General features: G+C 46.0%; 1 protein-coding gene across 2 annotated transcripts in view; it reads left to right on the forward strand.

Moving 5' to 3' along the window:
- Nucleotides 1-10,655: 10,655 nt before the first annotated feature.
- Nucleotides 10,656-20,475, forward strand: part of LOC143960670 (glutamine--fructose-6-phosphate aminotransferase [isomerizing] 1) — a 54,061-nt gene continuing 44,241 nt past the window's right edge. For both annotated transcript variants that reach the window (XM_077469467.1, XM_077469468.1), the window contains exon 1: nucleotides 10,656-10,818. In XM_077469467.1, coding sequence (XP_077325593.1) covers nucleotides 10,812-10,818 — 7 coding nt within the window. In that variant the 5' untranslated portion in view covers nucleotides 10,656-10,811. The remainder of the gene's footprint in view (nucleotides 10,819-20,475) is intronic.

The following is a 20,475-nucleotide window of genomic DNA, read 5'->3' on the forward strand; positions in this document are numbered from 1 at the left end:
ATACGTGAAGGTATGGCGGGAATGGCAGGAGTTGGTGCGAGAGGTGGACGGAACTGGGGGAGCCGGGGATGGGCGCTTGCTGGCACTTTATTTTGTGGTCCGGAACGTGGAGAGTGGGCGCTCGGCGGCAGTGATCGATCGGAAACTGGCAGGCTTGTCATTCCTTTTTAAGTTGTTGGGGTCGGAGGATTGGTCGAAGGGTTTTTGGATACGTCAGATGATGAAGGGTTTTCGGAAGCAGTCGAAGAGGGGGGACACGAGACGTCCGGTGACGTTTGGGGTCTTGGTGGCCATTTGTGGTACATTGGTTTCGGTTTGCACGTCTCCGTTCGAGGTGCGGTTGTTCACGGCGGCCTTTTCATTGGCTTTTTACGGGGCTTTTCGGATTGGGGAGTTGGTCAGCCCGTCCCGGAAAGTTCCTGGGGGGCTGGGGGATCAGGACGTTCGGGTGGCAGGATCGGTGGTGGAGATAACTCTTAGGCGTTCGAAGACGGACCAACGGGGTAGGGGTGTGAACATTTGCTTATTCAGTTTGGCAGGGTCGCAGGTTTGCCCGGTAGAAGCGGTTCGGAGTTACCGAGCGGTTAGGCCGGGGAGTCCGGGTCCATTCCTTGTCCACGCGGACGGGTCTTTCCTGTCCAGATTCCAGTTCGTGGCGGTTTTCCGGCGAAGTTTTGGCGCTGAATGGTTGGGAGGAGTCGGAATATGCTTCACACTCCTTCCGCATCGGGGCGGCCACAGAGGCGGCCCGGTGCGGGTTGGATGAGGCGGCGGTACGAAGGATTGGTCGTTGGGAGTCGCGTAGGTTTAGGTCATACGTTCGACCTCAGTTAGCGGTTGGGCGGTCCAGGGAGTGGGATGGCCCTTAGTTGTATTCCTGGTTGGTTGGTAATAAGGAATGCGATACAGGAACCGTTCCTGGGACTGATGGAGTTTTTTCCACGGGGGTAGGGTTGGGATCTCCGTGGGGTGGTAAGGGCAGTGGTTAGTGGTTTTGCTGTGGGGGTTATTGTTTTTCGGGGATCAGCAGGTTTTGGTTTCTCGTTTCAGATGGAGGTTCACCGCGCCTCGTTTGGATCGTGGGCCACTCCTACGTGTGTTGGGGGGCCAGGAGAGGAGACATGAGACCTGCGGGGAGGCAACTGGGTATTTCCAGGGCAGAAGCGGAATTGAGATGGTTGGGGATACCAGGAATGCGGTGGGAGAGGGTGGTGAGTGTGGTTGAAAGGTTCGTGTGGCTGCATGGGCCCCCGGATGTGTTGGTTCTGCATGCTGGGGGGAATGACCTGGGAGCCCGGAAAGTCCGGGATTTACTGAATGACATTAAGGCGGATTTTCTGAAGCTGCGTGCTAGGTTTCCCAGTACGATCCTGCTGTGGTCGGATATTGTCGCCCGGACGCAGTGGAGATGGGCAAGGTCAGTGGCCAGCATTCAGAAGACGAGGATCCGGGTGAATAAGGTGGTGGGGAGATTCGTGATTCAGAATGGAGGGCTGGTGATCAGGCACAGGGAACTGGAGTCCAACGTGGGTCTGTACCTAAGGGGGGATGGGGTTCATCTCACGGATGTCGGGATTGACCTGTGGTCTTTGGGTTTACAGGGGGGGATCCAACAAGCTTTGAGGGTGTGGGGTTGCCCTCAAGGGTAAGGTGGTCACCCTTTTCAGGCTGTGGCGGGAGATTTCTGGTGGTCTTTGACGGTGGCGGTAAAACAGAGGTGATATAAAAGGGTGGGGGGGGCTCATTGGTATTATGGGCCCCTCAGTTGTATTCCCGAACGGTGGACGGAATACTGGGAGGTTTTTCACTGCAGGAATTATTTGTCTCTGAGCGGTCACAGCGTGAGGCCTGGTATGGTAAACAAAGGTAAAGCAGTGAGGTTGGTTTTTGGAATTAAAGTGGGTCACCGTCAGAGATCACCAGACTGGAGTTGATAAAAGTTGTTCAAGGTTTTGGTTTACAGTTGTAGATATATATTTATATATTTATATATTTATATACATATTTTGGAGGGAGTAAAATATTTTGGTTATGTTTAATAAAAGGCTGTTGTGGCCATTTTACTCCAAAGAAAAGGTGTGGTCTCATTATTATAGATATATAAGGGCTGGTATGGGACATTATTGAGAGGGGGACTGTTGGGCTACGCAGGTCAAGGGAGCCCCGGAATGACACGTACTGAAGGGGAGGGGTAATGGAGGGGCGGGCATGACCGGGTGCCTAGAGACACCAAGACAGAGGATAGGTGGAGGAAGAGAAACACACAAGGGGGAGGAGCCATATAAAAGGGGGGCGGAGCCGGAACGGGACCAGTCTCGAGGGGAAGACATCAGAGGAGGCAGCTTTCCCACCCTCCCTCCCTACTGGATAGCATGTTTGGGTGTGAGTTGTTGGTTGGATTGCTGGTGTTTTTTTCGTTGTGTTTGTTTTCTGTCTTTCAGGTGCAGTGGGATGTTCGTCACAACAGTGAAGTCGGCCCTTTGGGGGGCTGCTGCGTGAGATTTCTGGTGGTCTTTGACGGTGGCGGTAAAACAGAGGTGATATAAAAGGGTGGGGGGGGCTCATTGGTATTATGGGCCCCTCAGTTGTATTCCCGAACGGTGGACGGAATACTGGGAGGTTTTTCACTGCAGGAATTATTTGTCTCTGAGCGGTCACAGCGTGAGGCCTGGTATGGTAAACAAAGGTAAAGCAGTGAGGTTGGTTTTTGGAATTAAAGTGGGTCACCGTCAGAGATCACCAGACTGGAGTTGATAAAAGTTGTTCAAGGTTTTGGTTTACAGTTGTAGATATATATTTATATATTTATATATTTATATACATATTTTGGAGGGAGTAAAATATTTTGGTTATGTTTAATAAAAGGCTGTTGTGGCCATTTTACTCCAAAGAAAAGGTGTGGTCTCATTATTATAGATATATAAGGGCTGGTATGGGACATTATTGAGAGGGGGACTGTTGGGCTACGCAGGTCATGGTTTTCCTCCTACCTATCTCAGCACACTTTCAGTGTCACTTACAACTTCATCAACTCTGCTCCTCTTCCTCTCTCTGTTGGGGTACTTACTGAATGACATATCGGTATGGATGTCACACCACTTTCTCAAACTCAATCTTTCTAAATCTGAGCTTGTTATATCCCCCTCCCCAACACAACCATTGGTCCCTCCACCCATGCCAGGGTGCTGGGTGTAATCCTTGACTGTGACCTCTCCTTCAGCCCCCCACATCCAATCGCTGGCTAAATCCTGCCGCCTTAACCTCTGCAACATCTCCAGAATTCGACCCTTCCTGACGAATGACACCACAAAGTAACTTATTCACTCCTTGATTATTTCCTGCCTTGACTACTGCAACTCTCTCCTTAATGGCCTACCCTTATTCAGGCTACCCCCCTTCAGTCTATTATGAATACTGCTGCTAGACTAACACACCTCAATAACTGATCTGTGACTGCTGTCCCTCTCTGCTAATCCCTTCACTGGCTTCCACTACCCCACCGTATAAAATTCTAAATACTAACCGGAACATACAAGGCCATCCACAACATCGCCCCCAGCTACATCCGGAACCTCATCTGCAGAATATTGCCAAATCGCCCCCTCCGCTCCTCTCGGGACCTCCTGCTCTCTAGCTTCCTTGTTACCTCCTCCCATGTTTGGCTTCACATAGATGGAAGGCTGCAGCTCTCACAATGCAGTATAGTCCAGTGGTTCTCAACCCTGTTCTCAAGTACCCCCAACAGGCCATGTTTACAGGTTTTCCTTTATCTTGCACATGTGCTTTAAATCAGAGTTAATGGCTTGGTATTTTGGAAAGCTATTTTATCTAAGAGAAATTCCCAAAACATGGCCTATTGGGGGTACTTAAGGACAGGGTTGGGAACCACTGGTATAGTCAATTAAAAAAAATTGACAATTTAAAGGGTAAGTTCACCTTTTCATGAACTCCAACTATCCTGGCCACCCCTTCGGACCCTGCTGCACATAGTGGCTGAGGTGCCCCATGTAGCAGTCCGTACATCAAACATCGCAGCACAACCTGTGTGACCATGCTGACCTATACAAATGCATTCTCTTCTGGGAGATCTTACCAGAAGAAGGAACCGTATGTGTACCTTATTGGTCAGCATAGTCGCATGGCTATGTTGATCAATAAGTGCTTACCATTGTAAGCATTATGATGGATACTAAGTCCAGAGCTGTGTATTGTAATGTACATTAAACCAGCAGCTACAACAGCAGCACAGGGCATCATGGCCTCTATGTTCAGTGAGGTTTGGAGGGGTGGCCAGGATATTTGGAGTTACTGTAGTTCACCTTTTTACATTTATGTGAAGAGCTGAACTTACCCTTTAAAATGTTAAATGGGTTACAAAGTCTCAGGTGAAAAATGCATTTTGTAAAACATTTTGTCCATTTGTCAGCTTTTAATAAAAATTTTAAGTAGGGAATTTATTAGAACAGGGTACCAAAGAAAAGCTCTTATGAGTCAAAAAAGTGGTTCTAAAGGCAGAAAGTTTTTTACTTTAATGCAGGTAAAAACCTTCTGGGTGCAGCTCCCTCGCCAGCCCCCCACCCCCTTTTACTTACCTGAGCCCCATCTCAATCCAATGATGTGCATGAGAGCATTGGCTCTCCTGTCTCTCATCCCTCACTGGCTCACACAGCAGCAGGAGCCAATAATGAGAAATGGGGGGCAGGGCCAAACCGCACTTCGTGTGTGAATGGACACACAGAGCAGTAAAGTTTCACTTTAAGTCCTGGTTCACATTGATGCTACTTTGAAATGGTGCTACTTCAAGTGAAGTAGTGTGATTTCAAAGTAGCAAGTTCAGCGCGATTTCAGGTGCTATGTGATAGACATCTGTGTGGCTTCATACACAGATGTCTATTGAAGTCGCACCTGAAATCGGCAAAAGTAGCGCAGGAACTACTTTTGCAAATCGGTGCGGCACCGCAAAATTGGTGTCGTGCCAATTGGAACACGTCACCTGCCACCATAAGCAGATTCTCACTTGCCACATCACCTGCCACTAGATGTGGGTTGTCACTTGCCAACTGATATGGATTGCTAGCCAGTGCCTCCAAATGTGCATTGTCGCTACATTGGTGGCAGGCTGGCAGCACTGGTCCATTTAGTGAGGGCAGGAGAGCGGAGATGCAGGGTGGGCAGTGAGAGATGATGTAATCTCTCTGCTCCCAGCCCCACCTCTGACATTGAAGAGGCCCGCACTGTGATGGCGGAAGATCGCCGATGTGTGGCTGGCAGTGAGAGACTCGGCGCTATGGGCTCCATATTCGGAGCTACAGCCTCAATAGCCCTCCCCTTGCGATGCCTATGGCAGGGACTGATGTGAATGCGCAATTCTATTTCTAAAGTCTGTCAGATTTTTGGACAGCAAATGTCCGATGGAGCCCACACACGATTGAATAGTCTGACGGATTCGTTCCGTCGGACCTTTGCTGTCGAAAAGTCCGGGCGTGTGTACGCGGCATTATATTAGTGGGTGGAACAGTGCACCAAGGGCCAGATAAAGGCAAGCAAGAGGTGGCAACTATTCCATGACCGGCGACAGGTTGGAGACCACTGATTTAGATCATGATAATGATTACACCATGTCACGTTTGTGCCTTTATGTATCATTTGTCCTTGTTTATAGGCAGTGTTTGAATGCACGCTGGTGGTAAGCAATTTTTGCCGGGCAAAGGCTGGTGTTGGCGTTTCAATCATCATGGCACCATGGTTGATATGATGTCAGGGTGATTGAAGCGCATTGTTTCTATTGTTACATTCTAATATATAATGACATCGTTCAACTCGCCATAATGCAGAATCAGTGGGAGCCCTGAGAGTGTCACTTGCCACATCTCCTGTCACCAGATTCAGCATGTCACTTGCCACTGTCGTCTGTCACCAGATGCAGCTTTTTAACTTGCCACGTCACCTGCCACCAGATGTGGATTGTCATTTGCCACGTCACCTGCCACCTAATTTGGATTGTCAGTTGCCACGTCACCTGCCACCATTTGCAGATTGTCACTTGCCACGTCACCTGCCACCTAATGCAGATTGTCAGTTGCCACGTCACCTGCCACCATTTGCAGACTGTCACTTGCCACATCACATGCCACCTAATGCGGATTGTCAGTTGCCACGTCACCTGCACTATTTGCAGATTGTCACTTGCCACATCACATGTCACCTAATGCAGATTGTCAGTTGCTAAGTCACCTGCCACCATTTGTAGATTGTCACTTGCCACATCACTTGCCACTTAATGCGGATTGTCAGTTGCCACGTCACCTGCCACCATTAGCAGATTGTCACTTGCCACGTCACCTGTCATCTAATGCGGATTGTCAGTTGCCACGTCACCTGCCACCATTAGCAGATTGTCACTTGCCACATCACCTGCCACTAGATGTGGGTTATCACTTGCCAACAGATGTGGATTGTCACTTTCCATGCCAGCCAGTGCCACCAAATGTGCATTGTCGCTACATTGGTGGCAGGCTGGCAGCACTGGTCCATTTAGTGAGGGCAGGAGAGCGGAGATGCAGGGTGGCCAGTGAGAGATGATGTAATCTCTCTGCTCCCCGCCCCACCTCCGACATTGAAGAGGCCCACACTGTGATGGCGGATGATCGCTGATGTGTGGCGGGCAGTGAGAGACTCGGCGCTATGGGCTCCATATTCAGAGCTAAAGCCTCAATAGCCCTCCCCTAGCGATGCCTATGGCAGGTACTGATGTGAATGCGCAATATACAGTATCTCACTGCACCCCTCACATTTTTTGTAAATATTTTATTCTAACTTTTCATGTGACAACACTGAACAAATGACACTTTGCTACAATGTAAAGTAGTGAGTATACAGCTTGTATAACAGTGTAACATTTTCAGTGCTACTCGATATATAAAGAATGATTGTCACATGATTCTGCGTGTCACATAGGGCCAAACAATTCACTTATATGTGCTGCCATATACGCGTTTGCCTCCTGCTCTTTTTCAGGTGATGCGCTTCACGTGATTTTAAAGAGTGCGACAATCACGGCAGAATGGCGTTGCGTTTGGGGTGCCATTTAAGGATACACGTTTTGCAGCAATTGCCATGTAATTTGGAATTGTAAGCAGAATCATGGCTGCAAGCTCCTTGAGGGCAGAGGCTGATGTGACTGCACAATATACACTCACCGGACACTTTTTTAGGTAAACCTGTTCAATTGCTTAGCAACACAAATTGATGATCAGCCAATCATATGGCAGCAACTCATTTGGGCATCTAGATGTGGTGAAGACAACTTGCTGAAGTTCACACTGAGCGTTAGAATGGGGAAGAAAGGGAATTTAAGTGACTTTGAACATGGCATGGTTGTTGGTACCAGCCGGGCTTGTCTGACTATTTCAGAAACTGTTGATCTACTGGTATTTTCACATACAACCATCTCTAGGATTTACAGAGAATGGTCAGAAAAAGAGAAAATATCCAGTTGTGTGGAGGAAAATGTCTGGTTGATGTCAGAGATCAGAGAAAAAAGGGCAGACTGGTTTGAGATAATAGAAAGGCAACAGTAACTCAAATAACCACTCGTCACCGCCAAGGTATGCAGAATATCATCTCTGAATGCACAACACATCGAACCTTGAAGCGGATGGGCTACAGCAGCAGAAGACCACATTGGTTGCCACTCCTGTCCGGTAAGAACAGGAATCTGAGGCTACAATTCACACAGGCTCACAACATTGGACAATAGAAGGTTGGAAAAACTTTGCCTAGTCTGATGAGTCTTGATTTCAGCTGTGACATTCAGATGGTAGGGTCAGAATTTGGTGTAAGCAACATGAAATCGTGGATCCATCCTGCCTTGTATCAGTGGTTCAGGCTGGTGGTGTAATGGTGGGGGGATATTTTATTGGCACACTTTGGGCCCCTTAGTATCAATTGAGAATTGTTTAAACACCACAGTATAACCAAGTATTGTTGCTGACCTTGTCCATCCCTTTATCTTCTGGTGGCTTCTTCCAGCAGGATAATGCACCATGTCACAAAGCTCAGATCATCTCCCTACTGGTTCTTGATTGAACATGACAATGAGGTCCCTGCACTCCAATGGCCTCCACAGTCACCGGATCTCAATCCAATAGAGCACTTTTGGGATGTGGTGAAATGGGAGATTTGCATCATGGATGTGCAGACGTCAAATCTGCAGCAACTGTGTGATGCTATCATGTCAATATGGACCAAAATCTCTGAGGAATTTCCAACACCTTGTTGAATCTATGAAATGAAGAATTAAGGCAGTTCTGAAGGAAATAGGAGGTCCAACCCGGTACTAGGTGTACTTAATAAAGTGGCCAGTGAGTGTATACAGTATATGATCAAAAGTATTGGGACATCTGCCTTTACATGCACATGAACTTTAATTACATCCTGGTCTTAGCCCATAGGGTTCAATATTGAATTGGCCTGCCCTTTGCAGCTATAACAGTTTTAACTCTCCTGGGAAGGCTGTCCACAAGATTTAGGAGTGCGTCTGTGGGAATGTTTGACCATTCTTTCAGAAGCACACTTGTGAGGTCAGGCACTGATGTTGGAGAAGAAGGTCTGGCTCGCAGTCTCCACTCTAATTCATCCCAAAGGTGTTCTATTGGGTTGAGGTCGGGACTCTGTGAAGGCCAGTCAAGTTCCTCCACCCCAAACTCGCTTATCCATGTCTTTATGGACCTTCCATTGTGCATTGGTGCGCAGTCATGTTGGAACAGAAAGGAGCCATCCCCAAACTGTTCCCATAAACTTGGGAGCATGAAATTGTCCAAAATGTTTTGGTATGCTGACACCTTAAAGGGTTTTTTTTTATTTTTTTATTTTTTTTACAATAACATTTTTTTATTGAAGGGAAAGCAGTTTACAGCAGTTTAAAAAGTACTGGAGTACAATAGATCAGCACATTGATCACCCTCAGGGTTTTTCATCTTAATGCATTATTCTATGCATTAAGGTGAAAAACCTTTTGAGCTGCAGCAGCCCCAAAAGCCCCCCTTTTACTTACCTGAGCTTGATCGTTCCATCGACGGGGACGAGCACAGCAGCTCCAGCCGGTGTCTTGGGTCCTTATTGGATAGATTGATTGCAGCGGGAGCCAATGGCAATGTCAATAAAATCCAGTGACAGGGGAGCCGGGGGCGGTGCAAAGTCCTGCTGTCTGTGTCAATGGATGCAGCAGCAGGACTCTGACGTGCCCGCACAAGTGCCCCCATGGAAAGCGGCTCTCTGAGGGAGCACTCGAGAAAAGGAGGAGCCAGGAGCGCCGCGGGGGACCCCAGAAGAGGGGGATGGGGGCCACTCTGTGCAAAACCCTTACACAGAGCAGGAAACGATATCAGGTTTGTTATTTAAAAAAAAAAAAAAAGGTTTACAATCACTGTAAGAGTTCCCTTCACTGAAACTAAGGGGCCAAGCCCAACCCCTGAAACATCCTCACACCATAATCTCCCCTCCACCACATGATTTGGACCAGTGCACAAAGCAAGGTCCATAAAGACAAGGATGAGTGAGTTTGGGGTGGAGGAACCCGACTGGCCTGCACAGAGTCCTGACTTCAACCTAATACACCTTTGGCATGAATTGGAGTGGAGACTGCGAGCCAGGCCTTCTTGTCCATTTCAGTGCCTGACCTTACAAATGCAAATCTGGAAGAATGATCATTCATTCCCATAGACACACTCCTAAACCTTGTGGACAGCCTTCCCAGGAGAGTTGAAGCTGTTACAGCTGCAAAGGGTGGGCCAACTCAATATTGAACCCTATGGACTAAGACTTGGATGCCATTGAAGATCATGTGCGTGTAGACAGGCGTCCCAATACTTTTGGTAATATAGTGTATGTAAAGTGCTGTGTAAATTGTTGGTGCTATATAACTAAATGTAATAAATAAATAAAATTTAGACTCAATATTGATCAGATTCAATCAGTCGATCAGCCAGGGCAGAATAATATAAATTGTTTTGCATCACTGAGATCCGGGGTGATTTCATTGATCAGATCATGCGATGACATGCTGGAAACAGAGATGTGATTGATAAGATACAATTATAGCTGATTGATTGAAAGCCACTTCCAGAGTGCAGCATATTGATTGAATGGGTTGTTGACTAGAGATCAATTATTCTATTGGAAGAGATGGATCAGAAAAGAAATCAATCATGTATCACACCATTAGAAGGACTCTGCTCCTGGAGCTTACACTGTAAGGTATAATATAATGTATATGTATGATGTATATCACTATAGCACACCCTGAGCTCTGTGCAGTATTCTGTATCCCCGCCCCTCCCCCCTCCTCGGCTCCATCACAGCCCATTGGCTGAGCCCCCTGTCCGCAGACGTGAATTGTGAATGGCGTAGAGAACAAGGCGGAGTCCGATTGACGTACCCTGCCCCGCCCATCATGTCCGTGCGGTCCCGCCCACCCTGTATAGTCACCGTCTGCTCGGTGGCTCTCTAAGAGTTGGATCCGGCCACGTCACTGCTGCCAGGGCCAGGCGTGCCCTGTTCTCCTCCCACCAATCACCGGATAGACGGGGCTGGGGGTGGGGATTATCACAGGGGAGTGCCCAATGAGTACACTTGCCGGGAATGACAGGCGCTGGGCTGTCCAATAGACAGATTGAGCATAGTCCTGGTGACGTCAGGTGCAGCTCTGTGTGGTGCTTATGTAGAGTGGCCGAGACTGTACTAGCTGCAGACTGAGTCAGAGACACACAGTGACATTTTCCTCAGCCCCGGATCACAGAGAAAGAGACAGCATGTGTGGTGAGTATAGGGGGCACCGGGGGCTCTGCCAGAGGACACCTCCTTCTATAGGGACCCCAAGAGGGTGAGCACCCATCTCCTGTGCTCTGCCTGAGGGCACCTCCTTCTATAGGGACCCCAAGAGGGTGAGCACCCATCTCCTGTGCTCTGCCTGAGGGCACCTCCTTCTATAGGGACCCCAAGAGGGTGAGCACCCATCTCCTGTGCTCTGCCTGAGGGCACCTCCTTCTATAGGGACCCCAAGAGGGTGAGCACCCATCTCCTGTGGGACCTCGAGAAGGTCAGCACCCATCTCCTGTGCTCTGCCCCAGGACACCTCCTTCTATTGGTGACACCGAGAGGGTGAGCACCTACCTCGTGTGCTCACCCTCTCGGTGTCCCTATAGGAGCACACCTCCCTCTATAGGGTCCCCTGACAGGGTGAGCACCCATCTCCTGTGCTCTGCCTGAGGGCACCTCCTTCTGTAGGGACCTCGAGAGCGTCAGCACCCATCTCCTGTTCTCTGCCTCCCTGGTGACCCAGCACAATGGTGACTTTACCCTACGGCCTGGGGACAGTGACTGTGGGGGACACCCTCTTGTCGGTGGCCCCAAAACACACAGAGCTCTCGGGACCTCCTGCATCTCTGCCTTATATGTCTGGCTGCTCAGGAGTTACTTTATAGAGCATCTCTGGGGGTACGGAACACATTGGATGTGGACTCCTGGCTCATGTACCTCTGATGTACAGTAATATCATTGCTGGCATCATTTGGGAACAATTAAGTAGTTGTAGATACCTCTGGGGCACCATCATTTAGTTGTAGGCATCCCTGGGGCACCATTGTATAGTTGTAGGCATTCCTGCGGCACCAATGTTTATTTGTGGACCCCTCTGGGGCACCATCGTGTAGTCGGTGGCTTTATAGGTATACTCTAATGCACCGTTGTGTAGTTGTAGGCATCTTTGGGGCACCACTGGGTTTGTAGGTACACGCTAAGGCACCATCGTATAGTTGTAGCCATCTCTAGTGCAACAGTTGTGTAGTTGTAGAAACCTGAGGCTATCTTTGTGTAATTGTAGGCTTCATTGTTTAGTTGTAGACACCTCTGAGGATACCTTTTTGTGTAGTTGTAGACATCTCTGAAGTTACCTTTGTGTAGTTGTAGGCATCATTGTGTAGTTGTAGACACCTCTGAGGCTACCTTTGTGTAATTATGGGCATCATTGTGTTGTTGTAGACATCTCCGAGGTTACCTTTTGTGTAGTTGTAGGCATCTTTGCAGCAACATCTTGCTGTTGGCACCTCCTGAGCACCATTGTGTGGCTCTGAGTATCTCTGGGACTGTCATATCACTGTTGGCATTTCTTGGGACAAATTTTACATATGGTTGGCAAATCTTGGTTCTAATTCACATTACTGTTGCCATTTCAGGCACACCCTCCTGTAGCTGGTGGCATTGTCTTGATTTATCCTTAGTTTAATATCTCTGCAATACTTTACCAAATCACATTTGTGTCTCTGTTGAATAAACTCTGTAGTTTTGTGCACCACCTCCTCTTCTTCTACCTGAGGTCCATGATGTGGATACCTTGGATAGTGTGTATTGGTCTGGCTGCTGCTGACAGCTCTCCGGTGGCAATGTGTTGAACGCTGTGATCTGTATCTGCGCCACATCTGCTGGAATGACTTCTGTGTCTTATTTGCCTTCAGCAATTTTGACACAATTGATGGTATTTTTAGGTCACCTTTCATGTGACATTCATGTCTATATTAGGACACTATTGTGTTTATTGTTATGGATGAGCCATTTAGAAACAAACACGCATGGGAAGCATTTGTTCTGTATTCCTTGTTACTATGATCCTTCATGTCCAGCATTGAAGCCTCGGGAGGAAAAAGATTTCTTCACATGACTTTACTGTACATTGTAACGTTACATCTCTGAATATGGATACATTGCTATGTATGTTTTTACACGCAGAGCCCTTGTTTTATACCAAGTAGTATTAGTGATCTATTATGATTTTGTTTTGTTTAGTAATAATTCCTGTTTTTATTGAAAGACTAACTGAGAAGTCATAAATTTGTGTGCAGAGCAGTAGGTAGGGGCAAAGTGCAGGAACCCATAACAGTCTATCGGATTACTGCCATCCTCCGCTCAGTTTTCTGCTGTTTAATCCTTGCACTCAGGCTTCCAAAAAGCTTGATTGAGCATGTTTTACTATTACAAACAGGTCTTACTGCAGATTTGGAGTTTGGGGGGGGGGGGGGGGGGGGGGGGGGCGTGTGACCCATGTACGCAGAGGTGCGAACATGGCAACTTCATGCTGGTAGTGCCCTGGTTGGGCTTTGATCCAATACCGCTCATTCTAACAGCTAAGCCACTGTGCTGCCGATAGAATACCGATGGTTTTTTTTTCCCATCTGATGACCACATTAACAGTTAGAAATTAGTTGAAGTGGTTGTAAACTCTTACATATACCAGTAAAGTGACTGGTCTCAGGTGATACAGAGATGAAGCCAATCCTCCTACATAAGTTGTACCTGTTTGTTTGCAGCCCTCACCTTTTTACAACTGTTCAAAGTACTGAATTATAAAGCTTGTCTGAGAGGTCAGAAAAAAGGGGGCGGAGAGTTGAAGTCACACTCTGCAGAGCTCAGTGAGGAGAGCTCTGAGAGCTGATTGGAGGGAAATGTAGATTATTCGCCAGCACACCAAGGATCAGCAATTTTGTCCAAACTTTTTAAAAAAAAATTTTTATTCAAAGAATGATCAGATCACAAAACGGTGTAGTGCAACGTTTTGGAGCCATGCAGGACCCCTTCGTTGGCTATGCCTGCGTGGCTCAGAAACGTTCCACTTCACCGTTTTATGATCTGATCACTTTCAATAAAAAAACAGTTTGGACTAAATTAATGATCCTTGGTGTGCTGGTGAATATCGACATATCACATAGGCTCTAGTATCCAGCCAGCTGTCTCTACAGCACCCAGTACTCTATGAGCTTATTCCAGGAATGTGTGAGATGGGAATATGGACTGTTGATTGGAGGGAAGGGACACACCCCCTTTCACTAAGACCCCATATACACTATTAGATTTTCTTCAGATTTACCAAAACCATATACTATGAGGTCAAATCTTAACCACTTAAGCCCCGGACCATTTGGCTGGCCAAAGACCAGAGCGTTTTTTGCAATTAGGCACTGCCACTTTAACTGACAATTGGCGCGTTCGTGTGACGTGGCTCCCAAACAAAATTGACATCCTTTTTTTCCCCCACAAATTTTCTTTTGGTGGTATTTGATCACCTCTGCGTTTTTATTATTTTTTAATTTTTTTGCGCCATAAACAAAATAGCGCCAATTTTGAAAAAAAAATGCAGTATTTTTTTTACTTTTTGCTATAATAAATATCCCCAAAATATATATAATTTTTTTTTTTCCCTCAGTTTAGCCCGATACGTTTTCTTCTACATATTTTTGGTAAAAAAAAAATCGCGATAAGCGTTTGATTGGTTTGTGCAGAAATGGTGGCATCTACAAAATAGGGGATAGTTTTGTGGCATTTTTATAATTTTTTTTTTTCCTACTAGTAATGGCAGCGATCTGCGATTTTTTTATTTTTTTTATTTTTTTTTTTTTTTTTACTGCAACATTATGGCAGACAGATCGGACACTTTTGGCGCTATTTTGGGACCATTTATACAGCGATCAGTGCGATTAAAATGCACTGATTACTGTGTAAAGGGGTTAACCATTAGGGGGCGCTGCAGGGGTTAAGTGAGTCCTAGGGAATAATTCTAACTGTAGGGGGGGGATGGGCTACATGTGACGTGACATGACACTGATCACAGCTCCCGATCACAGGGAGCGGTGATCAGTGTCCTGTCACTAGGAAGAATGGGGAAATGCTTGTTTACATCAGCAAGGGCAACTTACAGGTACGTTAACCACTTTCAGACCGGACCATTTTGCTGGTAAATGACCAGAGGTCTTTTTACACTTTGGCACTGCGCTGCTTTAACTGGTAATTGCGCGGTCATGCAATGTTGTACCCAAACAAAATTTGCGTCCTTTTCTTCCCACAAATGGAGCTTTCTTTTGATGGTATTTGATTGCCTCTGCGATTTTTATTTTTTGCGATATAAACGTAAAAAGACCGCAAATTTTGAAAAAAAATTATATTTTCTACTTTTTGTTATTAGAAAAATCCAATAAACTCAATTTTAGTCATACATTTAGGCCAAAATGTATTCAGCCACATGTCTTTGGTAAAAAAAAAGTCAATAATTATATATTTATTGGTTTGCGCAAAAGTTGTCACATCTACAAACTAAGGTACGTTTTCTGGAATTTACGCAGCTTTTAGTTTACGACTGCCTATCTCATTTCTTGAGGTGCTAAAATGGCAGGGCAGTACAAAACCCCCCCAAATGACCCCATTTTGGAAAGTAGACCCCCTAAGGAAATTGATAAGAGGCATGTTGAGCCCATTGAATATTTTATTTTTTTGCCTCAAGCGATTGAATAATGACAAAAAAAAAATTTATTTTTTTTTTTTACACAAAGTTGTCACTAAATGATATATTGCTCACACATGCTATGGGCGTATGTGAAATGACACCCCAAAATAAATTCTGCTGCTTCTCCTGAGTACGGGGATACCACATATGTGGGACTTTTTGGGAGCCTAGCCGCGTACGGGGCCCCGAAAACCAAGCACCGCCTTCAGGCTTTCTAAGGGCGTAAATTTTTGAGTTCACTTCTCACTACCTATTACAGTTTTGAAGGCCATAAAATGCCAAGATGGCACAAAACCCCCACAAATGACCCCATTTTAGAAAGTAGACACCCCAAGCTATTTGCTGAGAGGCATGTTGAGTCCATGGAATATTTTATATTTTGCCACAAGTTGCGGGAAAATTACAAACTTTTTTTTTTTTATTTTTTTTTTTTTTCACAAAGTTGTCACTAAATGATATATTGCTCACGCATGCCATGGGCGTATGTGAAATGACACCCCAAAATTAAATTCTGCTGCTTCTCCTGAGTACGGGGATACCACATATGTGGGACTTTTGGGAGCCTAGCCGCGTACGGGGCCCCGAAAACCAAGCACCGCCTTCAGGCTTTCTAAGGGCGTTACAGTTTTGAAGGCCATAAAATGCCAAGATGGCACAAACCCCCCCCAAATGACCCCATTTTGGAAAGTAGACACCCCTAAATTTAGGGGTACACTAGTGAGACTAGGTAATAAATGGCGGGTGCCCTGAAACTATAAAAAAATAACTAACCAACCAGCGTCACCTGTAACAGTTATATGGTGATCACTGGTGAAATGGTTAACTAGGGGGCAATTAGGGGGCTTTATGCGGTAGTATATGGGGGTCCCTGGCGCTATAAAAAGCTGCAGCGAACCTAAATGCCTACCTGCCTAACTAGCGTCACCTGTGACACTAATACAGCGATCAGAAAAATGATCGCTTATTAGGCTGGGTTCACACTGGAGCGATGCGGAAACGCCGCGAATCCGCGGCGGGTTCCCGCATCGCATGCCTCCCGGCGGCAGTTCACACTGCCCTATGCGAACTGCTGGGCGTGTCAGTGAAATGTTACTGACACCCCCAGATCAGTTCGCATATCGCAGTGCGATCTGCAAACTCGGATCGCATGGTGTGAACACCCATGCGATCCGATTCTGCTGCGGGCCAAAAAAAGGGTCCCGTGCGAATTTGCGGCAGGTGCGGCGGGTGCGGCGGGTGCGGCGAATGGCTGAACTCGAATCGCACAGAGATCGGATGTGATTTGCACTGCAGTGCGGTGCGAATCACATTCGTTCTCATAAACCGCTGCAATGTGAACCCAGCCTTAGTGACACTGGCGACGGGGGGTGATCTCGGGGTTAAACCTTTATTGGGGGGGTTAGGGGGGTACATTAGAACTAAAGGGGGCTAACTCTAACTGCCCTAACAGTTATTACAGTCACAAATGACACCAATGCAAAAAAAAAAAATAAAAAAAAAAAATGACATTGGTGTCACTGTGACTGGGGGGCAGGGGTAATTGGGGGGGTGATCGGGGGGTAAAGGGGGGGTGTGAGTGTGCCTGGCATGTTCTACTGTGTGTGTAGAGTGTTGGTGCAACTCACCGATCCGCTCTCCTCCGTGTCGGAACGAAAAATACCGACACGGAGGAGAGAATACATCACTTCCTCTCCTGTGTTTACATTACAGGAGAGGAAGTGATGTCACCGGGGATTTCTATTCGTCGGGAGCGATCGCGAGGGGGTGGCCATGAATGAATGGCCGCCCCCTCGTCCCGGATCGCTCCCGGACGAAAACCGACCGCCGCAGGGAGGCAAGGGACGTACATGTAAGTCCTTATGCCTGCCCGTGCCATTCTACCGACGTACATCGGCGTGCGGCGGTCGGCAACTGGTTAAAGTGGGAGTGAACCCGCTGACGTGGGAAAATGCATAATGAGCTAATATGCACCCCATACTAGCTCATTATGAAATACTTACCTTAGAACGAGGCCCCGAAATCTGCCCCGATCCACGCCGAGGGAGCTGACATGTTCCCTTTGCGTGTCTTCCGAGTATTACAGCTCAGGCGCTGTGAGTGGCCGGAGCCGCAATATCGTTACTCCCGCGCATGCGCTCGGGAGAATTCTTTCCGGCAGAGCCCGCCGTCTGCCAGACTTTCAGCCGAGAATCCCCTGTGCGCATTCGCTGCTGCAGTCAACGGCGTAATTGCGAGGGGAATATCTCCTAAACCGTACAGGTAAGCCTTATTATAGGCTTACCTGTAGGTTAAACTTATAAAAATGACTATAAAACCACTTTAATATGCCTGTATGTGCCCTTCTGCCAACGTGTATCGGCGCGAGCTGGTTGGCAAGGGGTTAAGAGTTTCAATTTGTATGCAATCAGGCAGGCCCTTGCACTACATGGTTTTGGTAAATCTGCAGAAAATCTAATAGTGTGTATGGGGTCTAAGGAACAGAGCTGTGGCTGTCAATCATCTGGAGCTCCCTCCCCTGTCACCATTTTATCTCTTGGTGTCAGGAAAACTTATCAGAAGCGATTGATTATTTTTTATTTTTGTTTTGATGGCAGAGGAACAAAGCTATCTTGTCATACACGTATTTTATTCATTTGTCTAATTGCGTGTGTGTGTGTGTGTATGTATGTATGTATGTATGTATGTATGTATGTATATTCTGCTCATTAGCTATGACTAAGCACCGCGTTCGGTGTGAAACATGTCAGCGGCTGTGCAGTTAGTCTGTTTACCAGCCTAGATGCTATGATTTTAATTACATTTTTGAAATAAAGTTGAATATTTCAGAGTGCGGCTATCCAGCTACATCTTTTCTACTTCAGAGGAACAAAGCAGCAGCCAAAAAATGACACTTAATGCTCTGAATTGAGACAATTACACACTATAGAGGGATATGCTTTGTTCATTTTTCTTGTCTGAAGTTTACAACCACTTTAACGTTTTCATCCTGAGCCTTTGAAATTTCTCCTCTATATAGTTGAAAACCATCAATTTTGTCCCTGTTAACTGTTAGAAAATCCAACAAACATTCCACAAACAATTTTTTTTTTGTGTGGGGAAATTCTAGATCGTTATGAATGACTTGCCTGAAAATGAAGCCGTCCAGCGGTGTGCTTCCTTCACATTCCGAGTTCACAGGCTCCAGCTGTTTGAATGGCTGAGCAATGATGACACATGATATGCCGTGCCCGCACAGGATTTGCGGGCACGGCATAGCTATCTTTCAATGGACGGTATGCCATCCATTGGGAGTGCAGTGCTCCTGCACTGATGACTGCTAAAGTAAATGTCTCCTAAACTGTGCTTGTTTTAGTATTTGCTGTACCTACAGGCAAGCCTTACCTGTAGGTATAAATAAAAAAAGTGGAGTTTGCTACTGCTTTAGTTGCTTGACATGCATAGAGGAGTGTTTGGTTACTATGGGTTAGCACAATTTTTTTTTTTTTTTTTTTTTTTTTAAATGATTAAATAAGATCCATATGTATTGTATCTCAATTTATAGAAACCTAGTTTATAGACATGCTGGCAATCATGTGTAGGCATACTTGGTGATCTCATGGATTAAAACAAATTGTGTATATATATATCTCAACACTGTCCCTTTATTGGTCCCATGTTGGTCTGAAGTTGTATGTGGATTATGCATCTCTTGGTCATATACTGTATGTAGATGAGTGATTGAGTTTGTAGGCGAAGGCAGAGAAAGGTAGGATTATTGGTTTCTGTCCAGATCCTGTTATTCAGGATGTGTGCTTTCTGGACACAAACACCTCTCTGTTCATCCATCATAGCCGTCCTAACAAAGTCCCACGTACACCACTGCAGATTCTTATCGGAAATAAAGGTGTTTCTGTGTACCTTCAGAAAGTTTGGAGTTAAGGTTTTAAACTGGGCTTCCACTAGTAGAATTTATTTTCAAAATTTTGTATTTTAAGTACATCCGTTTTTTTTTTTTTTTTGATTTTTAGTGGGGTCAAATCAATGTTCATTTTCGACCACATTAAAAAGATTAGAAGGAGCAGAATGGAGAATTTTTCTTTAAACAGTCTAATTTTTAACTGTGAATTTTCTGTTTTTTTTCATTTGAAAACGTCCATTCACTCCAAAATCCAATGTTAAGCTTTTGAATGACATTTGTCATGTGCTCATGAGAAGTTTTTCCATTAATATTCGTACAAAAATCTACTAGTGTGTGTGTGTGGCCAGATTCAGCAGGGACCGGCGGAATTTCAATCGGTGTGGCTGCCCCTTTTCCACAGAAGTTGATGGCTTGATCAACTTTTGAAGGGACATGCAGGAAAATGATTCTCTATCTCAGGTCCTGTTGTCTGAATACAATGTTCTGGTGATGGGGGGGCGATTCCACCTCGTTTGTATGGATGGAGGAACTTGTTATGGGCCGTATACACAGGCCACATATTGGGCGACGTTAGCCAGTTTCTATTGACCAGTCCTATTTGGCCCATGCGTATTGCAGCTAGTCCGACAGAAACCAGCCGCTCAGCTGGCTTCTGTTGCACATGACCGAAAAAAGTCTGCAGTTTTCTGGAGGGTGGGCCGTCCCCCTGTCAGAACACAATAACTCAATGTGGGAGAACATAAAAAAAAAAACTGAAGAGCTTGAGGAAACCGCTGTACTAACTATGCATTGTTAGTACATCGGTTCAACCCGAGCTCTTCAGTTTTTTTTTTTTTTTTTAACATTCAGCCTATTAGGTTGAACGAAAAAAACATTTGTACTAGGCTTTAGCCATCTATGACCAGCTTTAGTAACTTAACGAATGAGGTTGAAATAAAATAGGTTTGCCCGTGAACGCCAGCAGGTTGGTAAACACTCTCCTGGAGAGCTGGGGCAGTAATTTGTCTATTGTTTAGTTGTTGGCCATCCATGTCTTTTACCATTTCACAAGGACTCCTCATCCCTAATTGGTCTTTGTTATCTTTATGTAAGATAAATGGGTTCCTCCTGGAGATGTGTCTTGTCCTCTCTGTAGGTTCTTGACTTTGCACACATCTCCTGGTGTCAGAGCTGTGCAGGGGGTCTTTGTAAACCTTCATTCATCTTGTTATATTTGTTTTTAGACTGATTACTTGTTTTGTTTTTTGTC

Source organism: Lithobates pipiens, unplaced genomic scaffold (assembly GCF_037356315.1).
Source record: "Lithobates pipiens isolate NorthernLeopardFrog02 unplaced genomic scaffold, aLitPip1_a1.2 Scaffold_8, whole genome shotgun sequence".
NCBI classification, from domain to species: Eukaryota; Metazoa; Chordata; class Amphibia; order Anura; family Ranidae; genus Lithobates; species Lithobates pipiens.